This window comes from Falco rusticolus, chromosome 4 (assembly GCF_015220075.1).
Source record: "Falco rusticolus isolate bFalRus1 chromosome 4, bFalRus1.pri, whole genome shotgun sequence".
Lineage (NCBI taxonomy): Eukaryota > Metazoa > Chordata > Aves > Falconiformes > Falconidae > Falco > Falco rusticolus.
In genome coordinates, this window is record NC_051190.1 from 33,999,039 (window position 1) to 34,020,323 (window position 21,285).

Consider the following 21,285-nt stretch of genomic DNA (forward strand, 5'->3'; position numbering starts at 1 on the left):
AGCCCCCGCGGGCAGGCGACAGGCCCCCCGCCACCATGAACCTGTCCCTCCCGTCCCGTCACACCGCCCTGCGCAACGCTCCGCGCTGCTCCGCGCCAGCGCAGCCCCTCCGCACACCCAGCCCTGCCGCGGAAAGGCGGCCCCGCCAGCCGCCCGCCGCGCCAGCGCCCCCCCGCGGCCGGACCGCACACACCGCCCCGCTGGGCTGCGGAGAGCGGGCTCATCCCGCCGGGCTGAGGGGAGCGGGCTGCGGGGAGCGGGCTCGCCCCGCTGGGCTGACGGGAGCGGGCTGCGGGGAGCGGGCTCGCCCCGCCGGGCTGAGGGGAGCGGGCCCGCCCTGCCCCGCACCGCCTTCAGCCTGCACGGCCCGCTGCCCCGCACCGCCCGCGTAGCCTGGGTGCGGCGCTGCACCACCGCCCCGGCACCCCGCGTAGCTCGATGTAAACACAGCGCGTTACACCCATCTCTGCCTCCAGGCTGCCCCAGCGCCCGGCCCCCGCCCCAGCCGCCGCGCAGGAAGCGCCCCCGCGGGTGGCGAGCGCTGCCGACCACCGAAGGCGAGGCCCTCCCAGTCCCGGCCCGGCAAGACCGGCCCCCGCTGGCACCCCACCGGCAGCGAGGGGCGTCCCCCGCCCCCTCCCCGGGCCCTGCCCGCCGCCTCACCAGGGGAAGGCGGCCATCTTGCCGCCCCGTCACACGGCACCGCTTCCGCCCCGCGGCCCCGCCCCGCGGCCCCGCCCCATCGCACACCGCGATTTACCAACGGAGAAAAAGAAGAAGAAATGCCGCTCTTTTTTAAAGATTTAACGTTTATTATGCAGTATGTTTTGAGTAAAAAGCAAGACTGGTGAAAATGAAATAAAAGTACAAAAATAAATACACTTTTATAACGATATCACAACTCCACGCGAAATAAAAAGATTAAATTAAATAGGTATAAATACAAAACATCAAGTACAAACCCAAAATCTGGCACTTGTCAAGAGAAAGGCCTCATGAAAGTTAAAAAAAACTGTGCTACGATGTTTTATTACAGGTAGTGGAGGCATGCTTAAAGCAAAAGGGGTTGACGTGACAGCCGCAGGTGGGCAGCCACTGCACTAGCGCTTCAGCTAAACCTATCCCGACATCGACACCTTGCCTATGCTAATAATAAATACAGCACATAAAACATCCTTGGAAAACATCGATCTTTAGCACGGGTATATCAACCGCACGTGTCACCTGTGACAGAAGTTACTCCAAATTTTTTCCTCCTCTTGAGGTGTTTTCTACTCCTAAGGAAAGCCGGGAAGCCATACTGGGTGAGTAGGAAGCTTGCCTCGGGCATTTTCTGTATTATGTCTGAAATTTCAGAGAACCACAGTGTTTTGTTTGAGAGGCAGGCCCTCCACCTGGTGTAAACTCCTAAATGTACACCGTTAGAGGAACACACACACACCTGCCACCTAAACTTTCAAAGAAACACCATGGTAAAGAGCCACCAAGCAGTGTCATTCTTCAAAGTGTTCTGGCAGCAATTCTGCCATTTCCCCAAGTATGCAATTTGGGTAACTTACTGATGTCACTAGCTGCAGAGGACAGACTTGGGGGGACATAAAAGCCCCAACTAATGCCACAAGCAAACCAACTCATGCATCACTGCCCATGAAGACTCTCCTCATCCCACCATTCATGTCTCTCTTCCATGCCGACTGTTTAACACAACCAAATTTTCAGTCAGTCTTCTCTTATAACCATGTCAACATGTTACAAAGCCTCCAAAGTTAGGGTGCTGCATTGTACCCATACTGGGGAAGTAATAAAACATAACCCATTTCACATTCCCATTGTCAGTTCTCTACTACTACTGTTACAGAACAAAAGAGTAAGCACTGTGAAGACTTACAGCCAAGCTTTTCTCTCTTGGACTCTGAATGTTAACATCATGTCCCAAGTTCATTACAGTAAGTTACAGAATTCTGCTCCCCTCAACTTGAAGGATAATATCCATCACTAGGAAGACTAAGGTAAAATAAGAGCATGACCTTCTAATGTTATGAGTTTCATAAATACGAGAGTGTGTTTGTTGGGATTTGGTAGGGATTCCCCCCAAAATCATGGTTTCAGTATAAGAGCCTGTTAGATCACAGTAGAAAAGAAACTGCTCAGAAAAACTGCAACTGCCATCAATGAAACGTAAGATCTGAATTATTATTATGGACAATCATTTGTAAGTCTAAAATGGTAAAACAATTAAAATCTTGCCTTCAGAATTTTTTGTAGTACGTACACTTCTCCTCATATTGGCCAAAAGTTATTTCCCTAGGAAAGTGTAGTAAACAGCAAGGAAAAAAAATATCCTAGGACTCTTTCAGCACAGTGGTTTGATCTACCACAGCACAGACATGCAGTTTCGGTTCGTCTGTCTGCCCAGCAGCTGATCTGGATCCACCTCTGTCCAAGTCAGAAACACAAAACATTTTGGCCATTAGTCCTTTAACTGAGGTAAATCTCATTCATACAGAAAGTACATTCAAAAAGGCTGCTGACAAATTTCACTGATGTAGGAGCTTGGTTTTGTTTGAATTAAGGTGGGTTCCCCCCCCCCCCCCCCTTATTTAACTGCTTTAACTTTATGGTATGAAACCAAAAATATATACACACAACTTACGGTGGCAATCATACACAGAAGTTGCAATTCTAAGTAACGCAAAAAGCATATGTCAGACACAAGGATAAGAGCAAGTGAAAAAGTCAACTTAATAGTGCCCTGTGGTGGTCTTTAAATAAACAAGATTATGAATCTTATGTATACACAGTAGTATGAATATATAGTAAGTTTTAACATGCAATTTTTCCACAAGTCTTAGAGCTTCAAAGCCCTTTATTACTTCAATATAATTGTATTATATTGTATTATCAGTATTATTGTGTCATTGTCTGGAAATGACAACGTTTATAATTTCTAAATATACATATGCGTATAGAAGATGCAGTATTTGAATCAGTACTGAGAATGCCATCATTAAAAAACAGCCATTTTATCCCAGCGAGTGCTGTCGTCTTAAATTGTCACAACATTTGGCTTCTTTCTTTGGGTTCTTCCTGCATATGCTCCTAAAAGTGAAGTAGAAACATTACCATTTCACAATCGGTAGTACCAGGTTTTGTAACAGGATTATCCAACAAAAATAGCTGGAAAAGTTTAAGACAAATATTTTTTAAGCAGTTTAATATATTCAGTGGCTATTTCTAAAATGACTGCTTTCTATTTCTAAAATTACTGTTTTCATAATTTTACATCCAAAATGCCTTACAAGAACTACCCATAGGTTTGAAAGTAACAGCATTTTATAGTATTTCCTTCCTCAAGTAATTCCATCTTTTCTGCTACTCTAAAACATCTACAACTCCAAAGTTTTTAAAAGATAAGACTGTCACATCACCAAGAGATTAATTATGCTATGTACTACTTTTAAACAAAGTAGCAATTAAAAAAAATATACAAGTCAGATATTTTAAATAAATCTTTCCTTTTCCCCAGCTGCCAAGAGACATTTGTAAGTTTCCATAAGTTGATATACACAACCAGAATTAAAAGCGCAGTATGAATAAAGTCATGAGGCAGAGCTCTTATAAAAGGAAAGCTGCTCAAGTATTAAAAAACCCCAATAAATAGATCAGTCTTTCTACATGGAACAAATATATACATACATACATATATATATTTTTGAAAGCCATATTGTGCTATGCATAGCACAAGTATCTTCCAGTAATAAGGGTTTAGCATTGCAGGCTGCTAAAAACTAGCACAACTCAGCATTTGTTAGGTTCAGGCAATTATTGGAAGTGTCCAGCAATGTGAGCAAACACTTACACAAAGCAGTGACAATCATACCACATGGTGCAGAGCAGTGGAAATGGAAGACAGCCATGGAAAAGAAATAATTACCAGGCAATTAAATGAACGTGACAAAGGAAGTGCCAGTCCTTTTTAGACTCTTCAGTTACTCTTTGTCAGAGTTGCAGTGGTTACTTACAGGTGCCCAAGGGCTACATTCAGCACAGTGCAAAGCAGCTTTGGAAATGCCCACAGAGACCTTACCACAGCAGGGTCCCTCCCATGTGAACACTCGTTTCCCACTAAACAAAAAGGCATTCTCACCAGTGCTGTACCCTTCAGCTCACCTGTGATCTCATGGGACAAACAACCAGGCTGACAGGCACGATGCTTTATTAGTGACTTAACACTACCTCTTCACTCTCCTCAAGTGCACTCCAAGTTCTACAAAAACCTCACATACATAATAGGACAGTAAAAGGAAGTGTAAAAAAACCCAGCAATCTAGACTAAGGAATTGGAAGCCAAATTTTATTAAAAAGACTTAACAGACTTTCTGAATACAATTATCACCCAACCTTTTCCAGTGGCAGAGGAGCAATTACATGAGGCCTCTCCTGCGACATACAATTGACCTGCTATTCATACACAGCAAGTCTGACGTCTTCCTTAAGCGCTGGCCTGAACGCTAACACACTTCACAGCACAAACCACCTCACACGGGCAATCTGCTCCCTGCCCAGCCTGGACAGGCACGCAGGAAAGACCATGCTTGGCCAAGTGCTGCTGCCACCCAAACACCGTGTGCGGCTCATGCCTCATCATTCTTTTCCACACCGCTGACTCAGACTGGGTGGACACCAAGGAGATGAATAGGTCTAGTTGTAGCAGCAGCCTGATCTCAACCACCTTCTAACACAATCAGACCCCATTAAATGCCCTGCCTGGCACAGCTCACAGGCTACTGACTAAACATGTTGGTCCTATTTAAAATACTTTAAATAAAAAATATTTTTTTAAAAAAAATCAACATATAAGACTCTTTAAGGATGTATTAGTTCATACTTTTCTCTTTAGCACAGAACTCTGGAATGAAGGAGTACAAAAGAACAAAAACTAAAATAAGGACTGTCAGCTGATTCCTAAATGAAATGTCTTCTTGCCAGAAAAAGGCAACAATCAGAGTGGTATTAAAGCTACCAAGCACTTTGCAGACAGAATTTAAAACAACAAATCAGAAGAATGGAACAGAAAGAAAAAAAGAGAAGCTAGATGAGTACATCATTGTTTTCTTCTGAGGGTCTGACTCATGTCTAATTTGAATGTATTTATAATCGCAGTATTCTACTCACCCTCTTTCCCTTTTGCCCCTCTAATAAGCACAATTTAATTAGGAGTCAGGGATGAATGAAGACAAACAAATCAAAATATTATGAGTTAGGAGTACAGCAGACATAAATAAATCTCTGCATTACCTAGACCAAGCCACTGCTGCAAGTCTTTGTTTTCTGACATACTCAACTTCTACTTAAAGAAGAGAAGCATAGGCATTTCTTTGGCTTTTTACATTTTCTTTTAAAATTGACTTGAGATTAGAGTTTCTCTGCCTATGGTCTTTCCAAGACAGAACCTCTTGCCTCACTGCAGATGACTTTCAAGGATCTCTCTTGAACAAGACACTTTTATCACTTCCAAAAAACATTTAAAAAAAAACTAACAAAAAAACCCTATTCAACATACTGCCAAGCCTTTCACTATTCGCAGTTTATCCATATATAAAGAAAACCATGTTCTGTTTAAATGTATTCTTCAGGGTTTTTTCATTATCACAAAACTATGGAGATGATTTCTTTCACACCAAGTGTTCCCCATCTAATAATTTCAGAATGCATTTCTATTCATTTAGTGCAACTAAATGAATAGACAACATTTAGTAGTCTACTTATTTATAAAGGAGCATATGGATCTATTGGTATTACACCATGGGAACACGTACAATGTCCAAACACTAAATGAGGTTATGTTGTGCAACCAGAACTAGGCAGCATACAATTGGTTAGATGCATCTGCTTTAAGTTCCAACGCAGCCACCACAGAGGCATTAAATAGCTTTCCAATATTCCACAAATGGCAATAAGGAAAGGCAAAGAGAAATCTAGAGATATCTCAAAGGATTCTTTTCCTTGTCAAGAATCAACTGTCATGACTTAATTATGACTGAGAGAAACTCGGGGACTTACCTAACAAGAGCAGCACAGACTGCCAACACAGAAGAGTTGAGAAAGAATGCTTTAATTGGATGCCTGATGCTGGATGCAAACGTAAAAAACACTGTAGATTATTACGAGCTGAGCATGAATTATATGAGATTGGGGATGGCATCCAAATCTCACATCAGTGCTAAACTTGACACTGACACCACCATTACGTTCCTACTCTTTCACCACCTCTGCAATACTGTCACTGGTAGAGGTCTTGCCTGTTTTGTTGTCCCTGCTCTTCAGCACCTTCATTCACTAGTTAATACCAGATGCAATTTTGCAAACTTGCCAATAAAAACTTGTCTTAATGGCTAGCTCTGGTTGCTAAAATGGTATTGCTCTACTTTATTTTCTTCTTTATATTTCAGAGAGATTATTACTGCTTCTGCTCATTTTTCTTTAGTGCCATTGGGTGCAGCTGAACTGCTTTGCTCCATTTCAGTGGTGACAGTACTGCTGAGAGAAATGGTAACAGAAAAATAAATGAACAAACCTTGGTTCTAATCTCATTGCTTGCTTTTTCATTTTCCTCTCTTCAAACTTAAATGGTACAGATATGTATGCATGGTTATTTACAATACATCCTTCTATGGCCACCTGTCTTGACTTCACAAAGTGCTACAAAAAGCCCAAACACTCCTGCACTAAAACTTACAGACACCCTCTGCCAGCACTGCTCCAGGGCAGTAATAAATAAGAATTTACCTTATAGGACAGGTTTTATGCTTGATAGCTAAATATAATTCAGGTCACTATGGAAAAAAAGTTGAAATCCTACCACATTATAAATTTGCCTTATTGAGCCCCAAAACTCCCAATTTTTGTACTTGACTTCTGGAACTCTTATTTGAGAACAAAGTGTAATTAAGATCTTAAACACTTTTAAAACCTAAAAATCATTTTACCTTTTGATAAATAAAGGTTTGTCACTTAAATTTGTGTAAGATGCTCCATAGTGTTTTATTCCCTTCATACCTGAACAGGCTGGAAACTGAGCGCTTTCATACAATTATCAAACCTTTTTAGTAACAGGTAACCAATCAGTAATCTCTGTATGTATGCACAGGAATACTCCAATTTGAAAACTGGGTCATTATGACTCAAACATTTTGTAAGATGCTACAGTAACACATATAATTTTAGTATGATGACTGGGCGCCCACTGCTAAGTCCGAAACCACCCTTCCTGTCCTTTCTGTAGGCTTCATGTTGAAGACAAGTTACATGTGTCCAGAACTAAGAAGCAAATGACATCAAGGTTCTAATCCAATTCTATTTTGACTACTATTAGCTTCTCAAACAGTTACAGTGAATATATCTGGCAAGCTTGTTTAATGACTGGGCATCTGGTGAGTGAAAGCAAATGAGCTGTGCAGTACATTCTATATCCTGTGTTTATAGAATTTGAAAGTGGATGGTTAAGTTACCAGCACATGTTTGATTAAAGAGATAGGTTAGATTTAAGACATAGCAAAGCAGGTGCACAAGAAAAGGAAAACAACATATTGTCCGTTTACTTTTTCTAGATACTAGTAACTTATTTACTATAAGATCCAAACACCAATTTTCTACACACCTGAAACAGCTTTGTTAGACACTCTGCTCTCTGAGGCCTTCTTTCTATTTTGCTCAACCCCCTTCATTGAGGTCTTAGGGGTTCTAATTAAATATAAAAGAGTTAATAAGTCACTTGCAACAAAGTTTAAAGGCTGTATCTAAAAATATAAAGACACTATCAAACTGTGTTTGGCATGGAAACATTCTTATCGTGTTCCACAGAACCTCCTCCTGAGTACGTGTACAATTCCTACTGATGTTATTATGGTTTACGTAGATAACATTAAATAGGAGGACATCTCCCCATGAACATATTTTTTAAATTCTAGTCAAGAAACTGATTCAGTTCAGATACTGTGGCATTACAGTCTACATTTAAAAATACAGATATTTCATTAAGTGGAAGCAAAGCTTCATGAAATGAATGTTACAAATAGAAATGTTGGAACACAGTGTACATGAAGACAATACACAAGAGGATGAGAACACTAAATATTTTCTTGCAGTATAGGGTAAAACAAAGCTTCATCACTCTCTCAACATACTGTGAGAAGCAATTATTTTTACTTTGAACAACAGTTGCACCAGTATGTGTAAATATTATTCAGGAATCACTGTGCTCTTGCACTTCACATTTACTGTCATCTTTAAGACTATAAACATGCTGTGCTCTTACCCTTGTCGGCATAGCAGTCTATGAACTGGGGCATTCTGTCCTTGATTTGGTTGAAGTACACTGTTAAAACACAATTTTTTATTAGTGCTTCTTCCTGTCTTTAAGAAACAAATATCTCATAAGGAATACTGAATTATGCATGCTGTTTCACATTAAAAAAATTCAGAAAGGCTAATGGGTTCTGTAATGCAGACGACATGTAGGCAAAAGTGGCAGGAATTAAAATCCCAGAATAGGATTACTATTTCCACTATTTGAAACATATAAAAAAGCACATCGAGAAAACTCCCTGAACAGTGCCTTGGGTTTCTAGTCATTGATAAGAACATACTGGAAAAAAGGACTGAATTGCTTAAATTTAGTCATTGAAGATTGAACTGTATTAATAGATAGCACTTGTTCAAAACTTTTGGGTAAGCACGGCACAAAAACTGTTTTTCAGAGTTGCCAGGTATCTGACTCTTTACACTAGAAAGAGGTGCAGACAAGCCTCATAGAACAGCTGCTGTCTTCCTGAACAGCAAGTACTGAACCCTGACTTCTGTGATCTAAGCAAACAATCACACAACCTAAGAGCAAGAACTTTACTTCACAACAGAAAGTCACTTCTTGTCTGACAGCTTTCTAAAGATAAGCATATCAATTATTACATGGCAAAGTAAAGGGTGTTAAGAGAAGTAATATGCCAAACAGAAGCTTAAGAGATTCTAATAGTGTATCTCGGAGAAAAACCTTGAACCTGAACACAGAGATTTCAAGCCATCAGTAAATAATTTTTGAAAATAAAATTTCAGAACTGAATCTTTTGTAATTTCTAATGAGCTAATAAAACCATCTCTCAGATCATGCTAAAACAAATTTAATTACTGTCTGTCATATTAGGGGCAGGAATTGAGCTGACTGATGGCAAGTCAGCAGTGCAGATCAAAGAATCTATTACTATAAGGCAGTTCTTCAAAGGCATCCTAATGCAAGTAATCTTCACTCACCGGCTTTCAGGAGATTTTTGTTTTATGATTATTTTTTTACTGGGCATTCCCATTTCTGAAGCCCTAAAGAAATAAAAAGAATTGAAACGTATTTAAATTCTAAAATCATCATTCTAGGTCTTAAACAGAAACAGTAAGAGAAAACCTACAACAGGATCGACATCTACATGTAATACTGCCAGAGCAGCACTACAGATTATCACTTTGTACTCAACAAGCAAGTGTGACACAACCGTTCAGTCCACTTGTGTTGCAGGATAATGCTGGCTACCATGCCCCAAAAAAACTTTTCTACCAATAATGTATCCCTATTGCTACACTCTTTAGAAAGACTGATAAATAACTTGGAGCACTTTTTACAATATATAAAATCAACAATAAACTAAGTGCTCACCCCTGGAATAGAGCACAAATGCACAACGTAGAACAAACGTTTTTCTCCCATACAAACAGTATCTCTTAAGTAAAGAGCGAACTGCTATTGGTAAGACACCATACACCTGAAGACAATTTTTTTATTGATTCTTCCTAGGAGTGGTGTTAGTTTGCAAAAAGCTGTTACTCCAAACACATTTCACTATTTCCAATGCTCCCTACTCATCCTTTGCACCCTGCCCCTGATCACCACAAAGGGAGAACTTAACATACTTCATGTACTTTTTCCTGTCCAGAGACTTCTGTGTAGCTGTTGAAAGTGTTGCTCTCTCTCTTGGGCTCTTTACTTTATCCTAAAAAAGCAAAAGAACCAACAATAATACTAGTTACTCCTCTTATTGAGCTTAACCCTACCTGGCCTACCTCTACTTAAGAGAAATAAAATTTTTAAAAACCCCAAACAACAAAACCAACAGTGTGTTTTCAGTACTAAGTTCACATTCAGGCTAAACTCAAGGGTTTTTTTCTTTTTTAAAACTAAAGGATCTTCCTTATATTACCAGACTAAAAAGGTTTGTGTGCCGTAACAAATTCTTGTTATGCACTTATTATTTCTTTCATCATGTTTTCCATTCTGATTTTTATACATCCACATATTCAAAGTTTCAACATAATAATCTCCTACTGCACCAACCGCTTTTTTTATATTTCAAGGAAGTTACCTACAGAAGCATAATTAAACAACAATTTAGATTTAAAAAACTTTTTCCTGGGTGAGGAAGAATCCTTAAAAGCAAAATGATACAGTAAAGTCTTAAAACAGTTTACATTCTCTTGAATATAACACACCATTTGCCTGAGCATCTTCTCTTTACGACCTTCACGATCATGACGCAGAATATTCATTCTTTCTGATGCCTCCATCGTAAAGAAGATGTCATAAATGTCATACAGAGCAGCTCGCAGCTGGAAATAATAATTAAAATATTAATAAAATATCCAGTCAAGTTAACATTCCCATGGTTCTGATCATCAAGCTCTTCTTACTTTCAGTCTAAACAAAACACCTGAAAAATAATTTTGAAATCTCTCTTAATGTGTCAGCACAAAAATGGAATCTTCTCTTCACAGCCACAGTTTAAATTTTTTACTTTAAAAAAAGCCACTGTGAAGGTTTTAGATATTTATACTACAAAAGCAGAATGGTTAAGGGGCGGAGGGAAAAAAAAGATTAAATTGAGTCACCTGAGCCATTACTCTTTCATGAAGGGATGCATCTTGTGCTGAAACACTTCCTCTTTTTAACGGAGCTTCAGACTGAAAATTTTTAATGAACTCCATAGTATCCTGGGAAAGACAGTAAAATAAGATTAAGCACCAAGCATGGAGCATAATCCTTCACAACAAAGCAATTCTTACAAAATGTACATGTAGGATATAATATTCTGTTTGACTTGGACCTTATGACATTAGAGCAACGCAGCACTCAAACATGCTCACATGACAGGACATTTCCAAATGCTTCTGAAAGCAGAAAATGCACGATTTCATCTGTCAATTGAAGACAGGAACAACAACAACAACCAGTAGTAGAAACTGAATAATATAAAATGCTGATCTTACTTTTACAGTTTGCTTAAGATGTTTCAGTTTTTCTGTCTGCAAAAGTCTACGAGTGAGAAACCCTTTTGCCACAGCAGTGATCTTATCAAACTTCATTTGTATCTCTGGACTGAAGACCTTAAAAGAAGAGAAGAGTTTTCTAAACGTTTGATTGAAAAAGCAAGAATTACAAATTATTTCTCAAATAACATCAATCATGTGACATAAGTTTCCAAGTAAGAAACAAGCTGTTGATAAAGTTTTGGCTAGGCCAGAAGTACCCACCATGGTATTAAATTAGCAGAAGCAATATATTGTTATATGATTATTTTGCAAGAAAAATATCCTATACAGTTCTCCTGTGTAATCAAAGTCAATATAGGAATACTACATTGGGGATACTAAACTTTTCTGTGAGATTTATTACTGCACAGCTATTAGAAAGCAACTAGTTTCTTACAAGAACTAGACAGCTTTTTAAACCATAAATAAATCTTTTTTTTTTTTCCTCCTTACCTGAGTCCACCTAGTTTTGATCCTGTTACTTGGCCTAGACACTGAAGTTTTTATAACTCCACTACCTGATGGACCCCAGAGAAAGAAGGAAGTTTCACTTGTGGAAGCAAAGGCGTTAGGCGTTGTAGCATGAGCAAAACCTGCATGGAAAGCAGAATATACAGTTCAACACAGACTTCTGTCCATGAATTAATGACTATGGGTGCACATACACTCAGCTCAGAGGTAGCAAGCAGCTTTGTTCACAAGGTCAATTATATGCAAGAAGCAACCTGAATATTTCTGCTTCATTTCCTAGCAAATTTTGCTAAACAGAAGACAAATCAAAAAATTTCATAGCGTTCTGGAACAGGTGAGAGGTGTCCCATCAGCTATAGCTGTACCTCCTTGCAGTCAAGACCCCTTGGCAGAGCCCCTCTAATGCTTCTACACAAATGAGAATGCCTGGCCCACTGCTGCGCAGCTTCGTGGCGTAAGGGTGAACCTTTTGTGACATGATGCAGACATCCTCGCCTCTGATCTCTGATAAGTTTACTCTTAGCTTGTTTTCCTCAAATATGCCCTATAATAATTATAAAACAAATGCAATACATGGAACAGTAAAAGGATAGCTGAAACCACACTAATTGCCAGCTAGACAAAGACTCAATGCAAATTGGTTTTACGTATGCTGTCAACAGCTGAAAGCAGCAGCTGCCCACACCACATATCCTGACCAGCAAGTGCCCTAGAACAGGAATATTTATCAATACAGTGGGGCAGCCGGTACAGTTAAGCACTAAAGCAAAACATATCACAACATTTAATCTATGTTCAATCCTCTCAGTTTTACCAATGCTGGTTGAGTTTGCATTATGGACTGTCTTCAGCTGGGACTGCACACTTTCCAGCAAGCCACTTTCACTTTTTTTCCTCCACTCCAACTCCATTCTACTGTTAATATTCACTTTGGAAATTTCTATTTCTGTTGTAGCAACCTTCTTTCCTGTCAGCTTTCTCTCCTGCTCTTCCAGTTCCTACAAAAGAAAGAATGAACTATGGGACTGTTTTTCTAACTCTGTGAAGCAACAGAATATACATTTTAAAATCAACTGCTTCCGAACAAACTGCATTACAACACACATGCCCTTTGCGTAGAATTTTCCTCTTTCTACCTTACCTTCTGCAATTTCTCCTGTTCTTTCTCTTGTTCAGCTATCAGAATCGACAGTTGTTGTGCATGCTGTTCTTCAAGTCTCTTCCTCATTTCTTCAAAGGCCAACATTTTAGTTTTTAAAATATCATCTGAGAAGATACATTACAAAGAATCAAGTATTAAATAAATTTACATGATCTTTGTCACAGACATACATGCTTTTAACAGGAATAACTTGCATCGTCAGTGAAAAAGTACAACCTATTGTGTGATATCAGGTTTCCACTACCTCATCAGTTACTACAGTCCTTCAAAATATCTGCATGCTCATATTTGTGAGATAAGCATGGGAATGGAACAGCATTAACACCATGTAAGCCTTTATTAAAATAAGGACACAAAAAATCTAGCTGTAAGAATAGGATACGTATACTTGCTTGAGTGAATTAAAATTATTTATGCCACTTCAGCTTGATTTGATAGAGACACATACAGATCTAACAGTTTCGCAATTCAGAGAAATTATCCATATAGTGATGTGCAACCCATTAAAAGGTATTTTCTTTTAACTTACATAGGCTATCTTTTCTTTTAGTAGTCTTATTTAGACCTCATAGAATAAGACATAATTTTCTTAGTAAAACTAAATTCCAATTTCTACAAATGGGAAATTAATATTTGTACTGTCAAACAATACCCTTGAGAATAAGTACAGAATTCACAAAACTGATACACAATGTTCTAGCTGATGTTTCCTCAGAAATTGTTTAACCAAGTTACGAGAAACCGTTATAATGAGTTTTGACTCCAAGCTACTCCTAAGATAGCAATTACTCCATTCTGTAGCAGTTAAAGATGGCTCAAGTAGCAAGCTGAATTTCTGAATTTGTCATTGGAAATTAGATAAATAATTAAGTTACTGAAAAAAGGTAATTTACAATCAATAAAATTTTAGCCTTTTTATATATATACATACTTACAAACATCAATGACCGTTGAGGTTTTTTCTAAAATATTTATTAACTGAGAAATAAGTTTAAGAAAACCCCTCAACTACAGGAAATCTTTTACCTTTTCCCATAGCATCAGAGGCTGCATTCTTGGTAATGTAAACTGATCCCCCAGGGTATTTCTGTTCTTGCAACCACTGCTTCTCTTGTTCTTCCATTCCAACTGTTAGAATGCAGGGACCGTTTTCTTTTTGGCAGTTGTCGGTGTCTAAATCAAGTCTACGTTTTACCTTTTCAAAATTATTTTCTAGAAACTGCTCGTTTGCTGGGGAAACACTTGGAGTGTCCATCTGCTGTCGCATAGTCTTGCTCTGCATCAGTAGCGGGGATGGGTTTTCTACATCATAAGATTTATTGAGTTCCACTGGGGAGTTACATTTAGCATTTTCTAGCAGAGTGGACGGTTTGGTTTCATTCACAGCTAGAAGCTTCTGTGTTACTGTGGACTGACTGCTGGCAAATGGCTCATTCAACTTTGGAGCTACAATATTAGTACTAGTCTCCACTTTATATGGTCCTCTGCTGTCCATCACTACCTGTCCCTCCACTGTAGCTGACAACGTTCCTTTGCTTTCCAAGTGCCCAAAGGAATGGCGATTCGGTTTGCCAACGCCCAACCCATCACAAGGGCCTGAAGAATTCCTGTTGACACCAGGAACTCTGCTAGGGCAAATCATAGTGAAGTCCACCATGAACTTTGGCACCGATTCAGACACATTATTTTTATCTGCAATATCTTGCATGATTAAATCCATCGCTCTACCCTTGCCTTTAGGACTTAACTCGTAGGCATTCACAGGGTTATTTATAATGATATGTCCCATTGATAAAGGTCTTGGGCGCCTTCGGTGCATTTTAGGGCTCATGCTTGGCTCTGGGCTCGGCAATTTGGCATAAGAGCCTGTGAGGCTCCTGACAATGCTACTGTCACGATCAAACATAGAAGTCTTTTTAAACTCTTCATCTGAATCCGAATCCACCAGTGGGGGTGTTCCAACTCTTGTAGGTATGTCCACTTTAGAAAAACTGGAAAAAGTGGACATACTTGTGTTATTTGTATGAGTAGAGGCACCCTGGAGAAGGGCATTCGATTTATTAAGACTGGGTTTATCAAGTGTCAGAGCAGTGCAACCTCTGCCTGTAGGCTTTGTTCTTTCTTTCACAGAGTCAGATGTTTTAACACCATCATTTTCTTTATCTGAATGACTTTCATTCATACTCCTCTTTGAATTACTTTTTGAGCTACGCTTGGTTTGCTCTTTCTCTATGTACTCTCTAGATTTCTTCATCAGGTTCTGAAGACTCATTACATATGGATCTTGGACTTCCTCGTCTGATGGCGACCCTCCTAGTCCCTGTTGCTTTTGCAAAGCATGTGACGCAAGCTTATTATTCACATGGTCAGGAGATGCAGCCCTTGGACAAGGTATATCTTTTGAGAAGCAACTGTCACTTTGCTTTGAAAAAACATTTTCTTCTGCTGCTTTAACTACTTCTGTCACATTTGATGTCACCTGCCCAGTAGTATCTGATGGCGTAAGTTCTGGTGTCTTTTCAAGCTCTGTGGAACCGTGCCTTTCAGGAGAACAGGAAAAATTGACATCTGATAGAGGCGCAAAGTCAATTGAAGCTTTTGAATCTGAATCAGGGCAAGTATTCTCAGCCTCCTGTGCCTTCACATCACCCACACCAGGTCCTTTCCTGATCTGCAAATAAAAATTGAAAATAATCAGATATTTTTGATGACATCTCAGATTCTTGCAAGCCTCACTTGAATTAAAAAAAAAAAAAAAAGAATGCTATCACCTTAAAATCAATAAAAATTTTCAGTTCAACTGTTACCAGTTTCCTACAAATTACTTACAATACCTTGCTCTCTGCAATGAGAAAGAGATTACTGGAATTAAAATATAGATTTGACTAATGGCCCGTTCAGAAATTTTACTGACACCAAGTATCTGAATGCAAAGATGCTCTTTTCTTCATAAGATAGTCTGAATATAGTTGATTAATTTTATGGCTTCGAATTATCTTGCAAGATCCCTTAAAATATGAAAACCTGTTTATATAAAACTGAAAAATTTCAGCATAGAATTTTGTAAATAAAATTTCATTGTCTAACCTATAGACAGCTAAGAACAAATCAGCATAATTTCTAATAAAGATAGTGAAAATAATTTGTTCACTTCTATACTAATCCAGAGACAATTAAATATGAAGTTTTGTTTGTCAACTACTTGGAAGACAAACTTTATTTAAGTGAGAATTACATGTTACTTCTAGCCAGCATTTGTTTAAAAGGATTTTTACACTACAACTATCCCATAGGTTATCCTGTGTGTTGTGCAAATCAATTATCAAGGGGACACCTTTAGAAAGAAAAAAAAAGCCAACATATTTTTTGTATTGAACATGTTCCTGGTCTGCTCTTCGAATCCCAAGCCAGATGACTGTTGCCATGCACACCCAGTAAACAATGCAAACTAGTAAGGTCTGCCACCTTAGTAACACAACAAATTCAGTGTTAACTGCACTTGTTTAAGCAACAGGTTAATTTAAAGACTGTATTACAATTGTTTCAGCGACAAATAATACCACTTGATTAGACATATTTAATACTCTTTCAATTTAAACCTCTATTAAATTCATCATTGAGGCAGCAAAGAAAAAACAGTTGCAGTAAAATTATAGAGCACACAACAGAACTACAAGCTGTTGCAAAGATTATTTTAATTCTGTAATCATAAGGTTGAATATAGGTTATTTTCTGATTAAAACATAAGCTTGCAAATAAAGCAAGCTCTAATATCGCGGGTTTTGTTCATTTATTTTTACAATCTAGTTGTTTCAAACATAGTTTGAACATAGTTACAAAAGCAAGTCAGTCATCTGGTGTGGTCTGGCTTTTGCATACACCAAAACAAGCAGTGAAAAGCAGGTCCCATGTGTTACACTGAATATAGATATAACCACCAAATCATCAACTATCTGGTCATATAACATGAAATACTAGAAAATACTGCTTCTGGAGAGTTAACCGCTATTAATTCCATGTTTACATAAACCCCAGCACCTTCCCAAAATATGTGTAAGTAGAGGTTTTCTGTAAAGCTGCAGGGCAGTTCAGTTTTGGACTAACACTACCTGCACATTTTCTAGAATCTCCTGAACACGATCCAATAAAGCTCTTTTCCGGCAGTTCTGTCTCCAGGTCTCTAGGTCCAGTGCTTTCTGTTTATATTGCTGTATTTCCTTTTTCTTTTCAAGGCTAAGCTGCAACCCATAGTGTAAGAAACATGGTTTATTTCACTAAATGCAAATTTCAGTACAGAATTACATAAATAAATTAGAAAGAAAAACAATAGAACAAAACAGAACAATCACCGAAGTCAAGACTTTATGCATATTTTAAATGCCAGCTTCTTTTTAAGCAATTTTTTTTTTAAATGGAAGATGCACAAAATGCCTTCTTGGCAAACGTGTAAATGAACATTTATTTAAAAGGTCATTTATAAAAAAATTTGCATTAACATTACAGGCTACAGTACCAACTTCAAATGACAAAGACTCTGTAGGACGTCTTTCTCAGTCCTCTATGGAAATGGGAGGTTTAGAGCCCCCTGTCACCAATCCTCCTACTCCCACCCAAACTATCAAGCTCTTAAGGAGGACTAGCTCGCACTTGCCCTCTTGAACCAGAGGTGAATTTCACAAGACAGAAATATATGCAAGCAGTCCTCTGGATCCTGTTAAGAACCAGAATCTGAGAGTCTTCCAAGTTACTACTTTAAAACATTAAAATATGTAGTTTGGATAAAAGTCAAAATTACATCTACAAAAATTGGTTTCACAGAGTTCTACAAAATGAAATAGTCTCAAGTTGAAATATGTATTCCTCCTATGAAACCTTAAAATATCCACCCATTTGTAAATGAAGAAAATTACAATATATCATTTAGTCTCCAATGTATATTTATATCATGATAATATTGAGTATTCATGTTAAGAGAGTCTCTCCATTCATACTTCCCACCACTGAAGCAAGTCAGCTGCATTATTGCACAAACTACCAACAGACTTCTGTGTGGCTCTGTTTGCATTAAGCACAGAATGACTTACCATAATTGATGAACCTGCAAAATACATTAGAGAAAAAGCTGCACACACATACAAGAGAGACATTTACTTGAAAGCTTTTTAACTATCTCAGCATTTCCTATTTGCACTTTTTTTTTTTGACACTGTTAAACAAACTCATGTGTTCAGTATTTGGAATGTCAATATGATTCTACATGAAATTAAGCCCAGCAGTAACATTCATCTGTTTAATACCACAAACACAAGGGAAGTTTTAACTCTCCTTGTGAAGATAATAAATTTCAAGAAATTAAAGCCAATGTAGTCAATGTGGAAAAAAAGTACATTTTCCCACTTTACTTTGTAAAATTAAGGCTAGGAATGCTTAGAATACACTAAGCAGCAGGCCAGACGATACCTCACACTGAGCTGTACCTTCAGTAGAATCATTACATGTGGATGGACATCAAAGCTAGTACCAACAGCATAGTTAGCAGAGAAGAAAAAAAAAACCAAACACCATCACCCCTCAAAAACCCCAACCTTACCAGAGGGGCAAGCACAGGTACTCCATGGAATTGAATGAGGGAGATATTTTTGTGTGGAACAGTGAAAGATATTTCTCTTTTTATTGCCTCTTCTTGGATTCTGGAAAGATGCTTCTTACAGAATACTTCATAGTCCTCCATCTTCATGTTAACTAAGCAGCAAAGAATAGTAAGATGTAGTTTCAATACCATGAACGAAAAATAGCATGACAACTGGTTCTGTAAGACTATATTCTGAGAAGCAAATTATACATTAGAAAACTTAATCAAGTTCCCCTTCTTCCTATCATTAGCAAAAGCTGCAAAACTGTTTTGTTTTTTCCCCCCATATAAAAATAAAATCTGCATACATGAGCAAAAAAGATGACCACAGGTACAGAAGAAAGCAAGTATTAGGATGATCAGGACTTGCAAAACTACGCATGCTACAGATAACCTTAACGATTTCCATCAAAGACTAAACCTTTAAGGTCTCCCACGATAGATCCTATCAACTGTAAAAAACCCAATAAATAAAACTGCGGCAAATTGGAAAAATAAAAGAATTAAGCTAGTATTAAAGCAATACCAGCCTTTATATTTAGGGCGCTGGAAGGAATTTGTGTCGCACTCCCGTGAGCCTCCTCCTCGACATGTCCCTGTACGAGCAGACGCGGACACCTCCACCAAAACATACATTACAACCTTGTTTCCTTAAAGAGCCTACATATCTCACACTGCCCATCCCTACCGGCGTAAAACCGACAGCCAAGCGCCACCGGCAAGGCCTGCTAAAGAGCTTTTGTTCCCCTCGCACACCGCTTCGGCCGATCACTGCCCTCCTCCCGCCGGCTGCCGGGGCACCGAGCGCTCCTCAGGCCGGGTCGCCTCTCCCCTCGGCCGCCCGGCCCACCCCCGCCTCCGGCAAGCAGGCGGCCCCGGCGGGGCCGGGGCCTGGGCCCCGCGTCCCCCCCGCCGGGGCACGGCCCCCCGAGCCACCCGGTACCTACGCGGGGCTCGGAGCCCCGGCCCGGCCGCTGCCCGCCGCCGCGCACCCCGGGCGCCGCCCGCCGCCTCCCGGCCCCCGCCCGCCGGGCCGCAGCACTACGAGGCCCAGCGCGCACCGCGGGCCCAGCGCTCCTCCTCCGCGGGGCGGGCGCTGCCCCTCCCGGGCCGGGCGCTCAGGAAAGGCCCTGGCCGTGGGGCTGGGGTGGGCCAGGGGTCGGGCTGCCCAGCGCTCAGCCCCGCGGGACAAATCCGGCATTTTCGGGCGAGCTCCCGGGCAAAGGTAGCGCCGGTTTTCAGAGGCACGAGGTGGGGCTGAAGGCCACCACGGTGCTTCGCTCCCCAGTGACGCCCACCCAGGCCTCCAGGGCGTTAGCACAGGTGGAGTCTACCTAAAGTCCTGGTTCTGCCTTATCACATTAAATACCATATGGCTGTGCAGCCCTGTGTAGGCAGGGCCACAGGTGTGCCGCCAGCAGGTATCGCTCTCACTGGACACGCTGTGATGAGAAAGATAAACATGAGAACTTGTTAATATGCTCTTTGATGAAAGCACCACGGTGTCACCATGGTCACCCTATCCCTCTGGCTGGGGCGGCAGCCAGCTGCTGGTCCCACAGGACTAGGTCACCCTCACCCACCAGGCTGGCCAGGTGGAAAACACATGCTTGCCTACCAGCACTTGGCCCAGACGAAACAAATTTAAATTTATGGAACCATCTAGTTTCCAGTGAGCATTTAGAGACGTTAAAGCTGGTGTTCTTCTTTCAAAAGAACCCAAGTCCTTCATCTGTTTTCTCTTCAGTGTATTAAATATTATTGAGGGGTTTTTTAAACCATCTTTAATCTCAACAAATGCTGTCGTTTATCAAAAGATTTTTAAATACCTTAGACATTCCATTATTTATTATGTTTCTGCACACATATGTCTGAATTTTCTTCAAAAACACCTGGCAGAAGCACAAAACTACAGAGAGAAAAGAGTATCTGAGATGCTCACAGTCAGCTGGGACAATATGGGACAAATATTTACCCCACCTATTTCAATAAATAAATAAATAAAGCTTAAAAGATTGCTTGGTGCCTGTTCCACTTTTGGTTGGCAAGAATTATACACATACAAAAAAAATTACTCAAAATCCTCATTTATATTAGCACAAACTGCTATTTCCTCTGCTTCACTATTCTGTTTCTAGACTGAACAACCACAGATTCTTCAGCCTTCACCAAAATCCCAGTCTTGTTGCTCTTTCCTCTGGATTCTTCCCAGTTGTTCACACTTCTGTCACACACAGTGACACACGGAAGGTACCCCCTGCACGGTGCCCGCTCTCCAAGCAGGGGACACGGGGGTCCCCGCCACGGCCTTTGGCATCTCGGCCCTCCCCGCTGCCTCAGCATTTCGTCTCAGGTTTAGCTTGTAAGCAGGCACGAATGGCTAAATTAGCTGCATAATACACATAGTAAGCTATATAACGCATACACTATATAACACTGTATATAGAAATGCGATAATTACGTGGGAAAAAATTACTGCTAATATTACACTTCTAGTTAGTTTGCTGGCATACCTGGGAAAAAAAACCTTTGCGCTCTGCAGACACACAGATCTCCCGCGACTGTCTGGGCAGCGGTACCTTTCCTTCGGTTAACACCCCTTATTCTTCCCGCGCCATGTTTTATGGTCAATAACCCCCGTTTTCCTGCGGCACCCGCCCCGAGCGCACCCCAG

At 40.1% G+C, this 21,285-nt stretch overlaps 2 protein-coding genes across 8 annotated transcripts in view; both read right to left on the minus strand.

The window, feature by feature from the left end:
• The window catches only part of VPS35L (VPS35 endosomal protein sorting factor like), a 56,627-nt gene extending 55,888 nt beyond the window's left edge, over positions 1 to 739 (minus strand). For both annotated transcript variants that reach the window (XM_037382889.1, XM_037382890.1), the window contains exon 1: positions 664 to 739. In XM_037382889.1, the coding sequence (XP_037238786.1) occupies positions 664 to 680 (17 nt within the window). In that variant the 5' untranslated portion in view covers positions 681 to 739. The remainder of the gene's footprint in view (positions 1 to 663) is intronic.
• Positions 740 to 789: 50 nt separating this feature from the next.
• Positions 790 to 21,246, minus strand: CCP110 (centriolar coiled-coil protein 110). 6 transcript variants are annotated; one of them, XM_037383720.1, is made up of 17 exons: positions 21,125 to 21,239; positions 19,946 to 20,053; positions 18,570 to 18,721; positions 17,089 to 17,217; positions 14,006 to 15,650; positions 12,959 to 13,083; positions 12,632 to 12,815; positions 11,800 to 11,939; positions 11,305 to 11,421; positions 10,927 to 11,028; positions 10,531 to 10,647; positions 9,955 to 10,034; positions 9,307 to 9,369; positions 8,318 to 8,377; positions 7,661 to 7,743; positions 6,064 to 6,132; positions 790 to 3,099 (listed from the first exon to the last, which is right to left on the minus strand). In XM_037383720.1, the coding sequence occupies exons 3-17, from the start codon at positions 18,714 to 18,716 to the stop codon at positions 3,047 to 3,049; spliced, it is 3,114 nt and encodes a 1,037-aa protein (XP_037239617.1). In that variant the 5' UTR covers positions 18,717 to 18,721; positions 19,946 to 20,053; positions 21,125 to 21,239; the 3' UTR covers positions 790 to 3,046. The 6 variants fall into 6 exon arrangements, with proteins under 6 accessions (XP_037239617.1, XP_037239616.1, XP_037239615.1 ...); XM_037383719.1 differs by lacking the exon at positions 19,946 to 20,053 and having other exon boundaries at positions 21,125 to 21,246; XM_037383718.1 differs by lacking the exons at positions 19,946 to 20,053; positions 21,125 to 21,239 and adding an exon at positions 19,555 to 19,618.
• Between the last annotated feature and the right edge of the window lie 39 nt (positions 21,247 to 21,285).

Coding starts and splice junctions, on each gene's coding strand:
- CCP110 (XM_037383719.1), bottom strand. CDS start 18,716: ATGAAGATGGAGGACTATGAAGTATTCTGTAAGAAGCATCTTTCCAGA. Junction 10,035..10,530: donor AGAAGATGCTCAGGCAAATG/GTGTGTTATATT, acceptor TTGCTTTTTTAG/GATAAAGTAAAGAGCCCAAG. Junction 7,744..8,317: donor AGACTGCTATGCCGACAAGG/GTAAGAGCACAG, acceptor ATATTTAATTAG/AACCCCTAAGACCTCAATGA.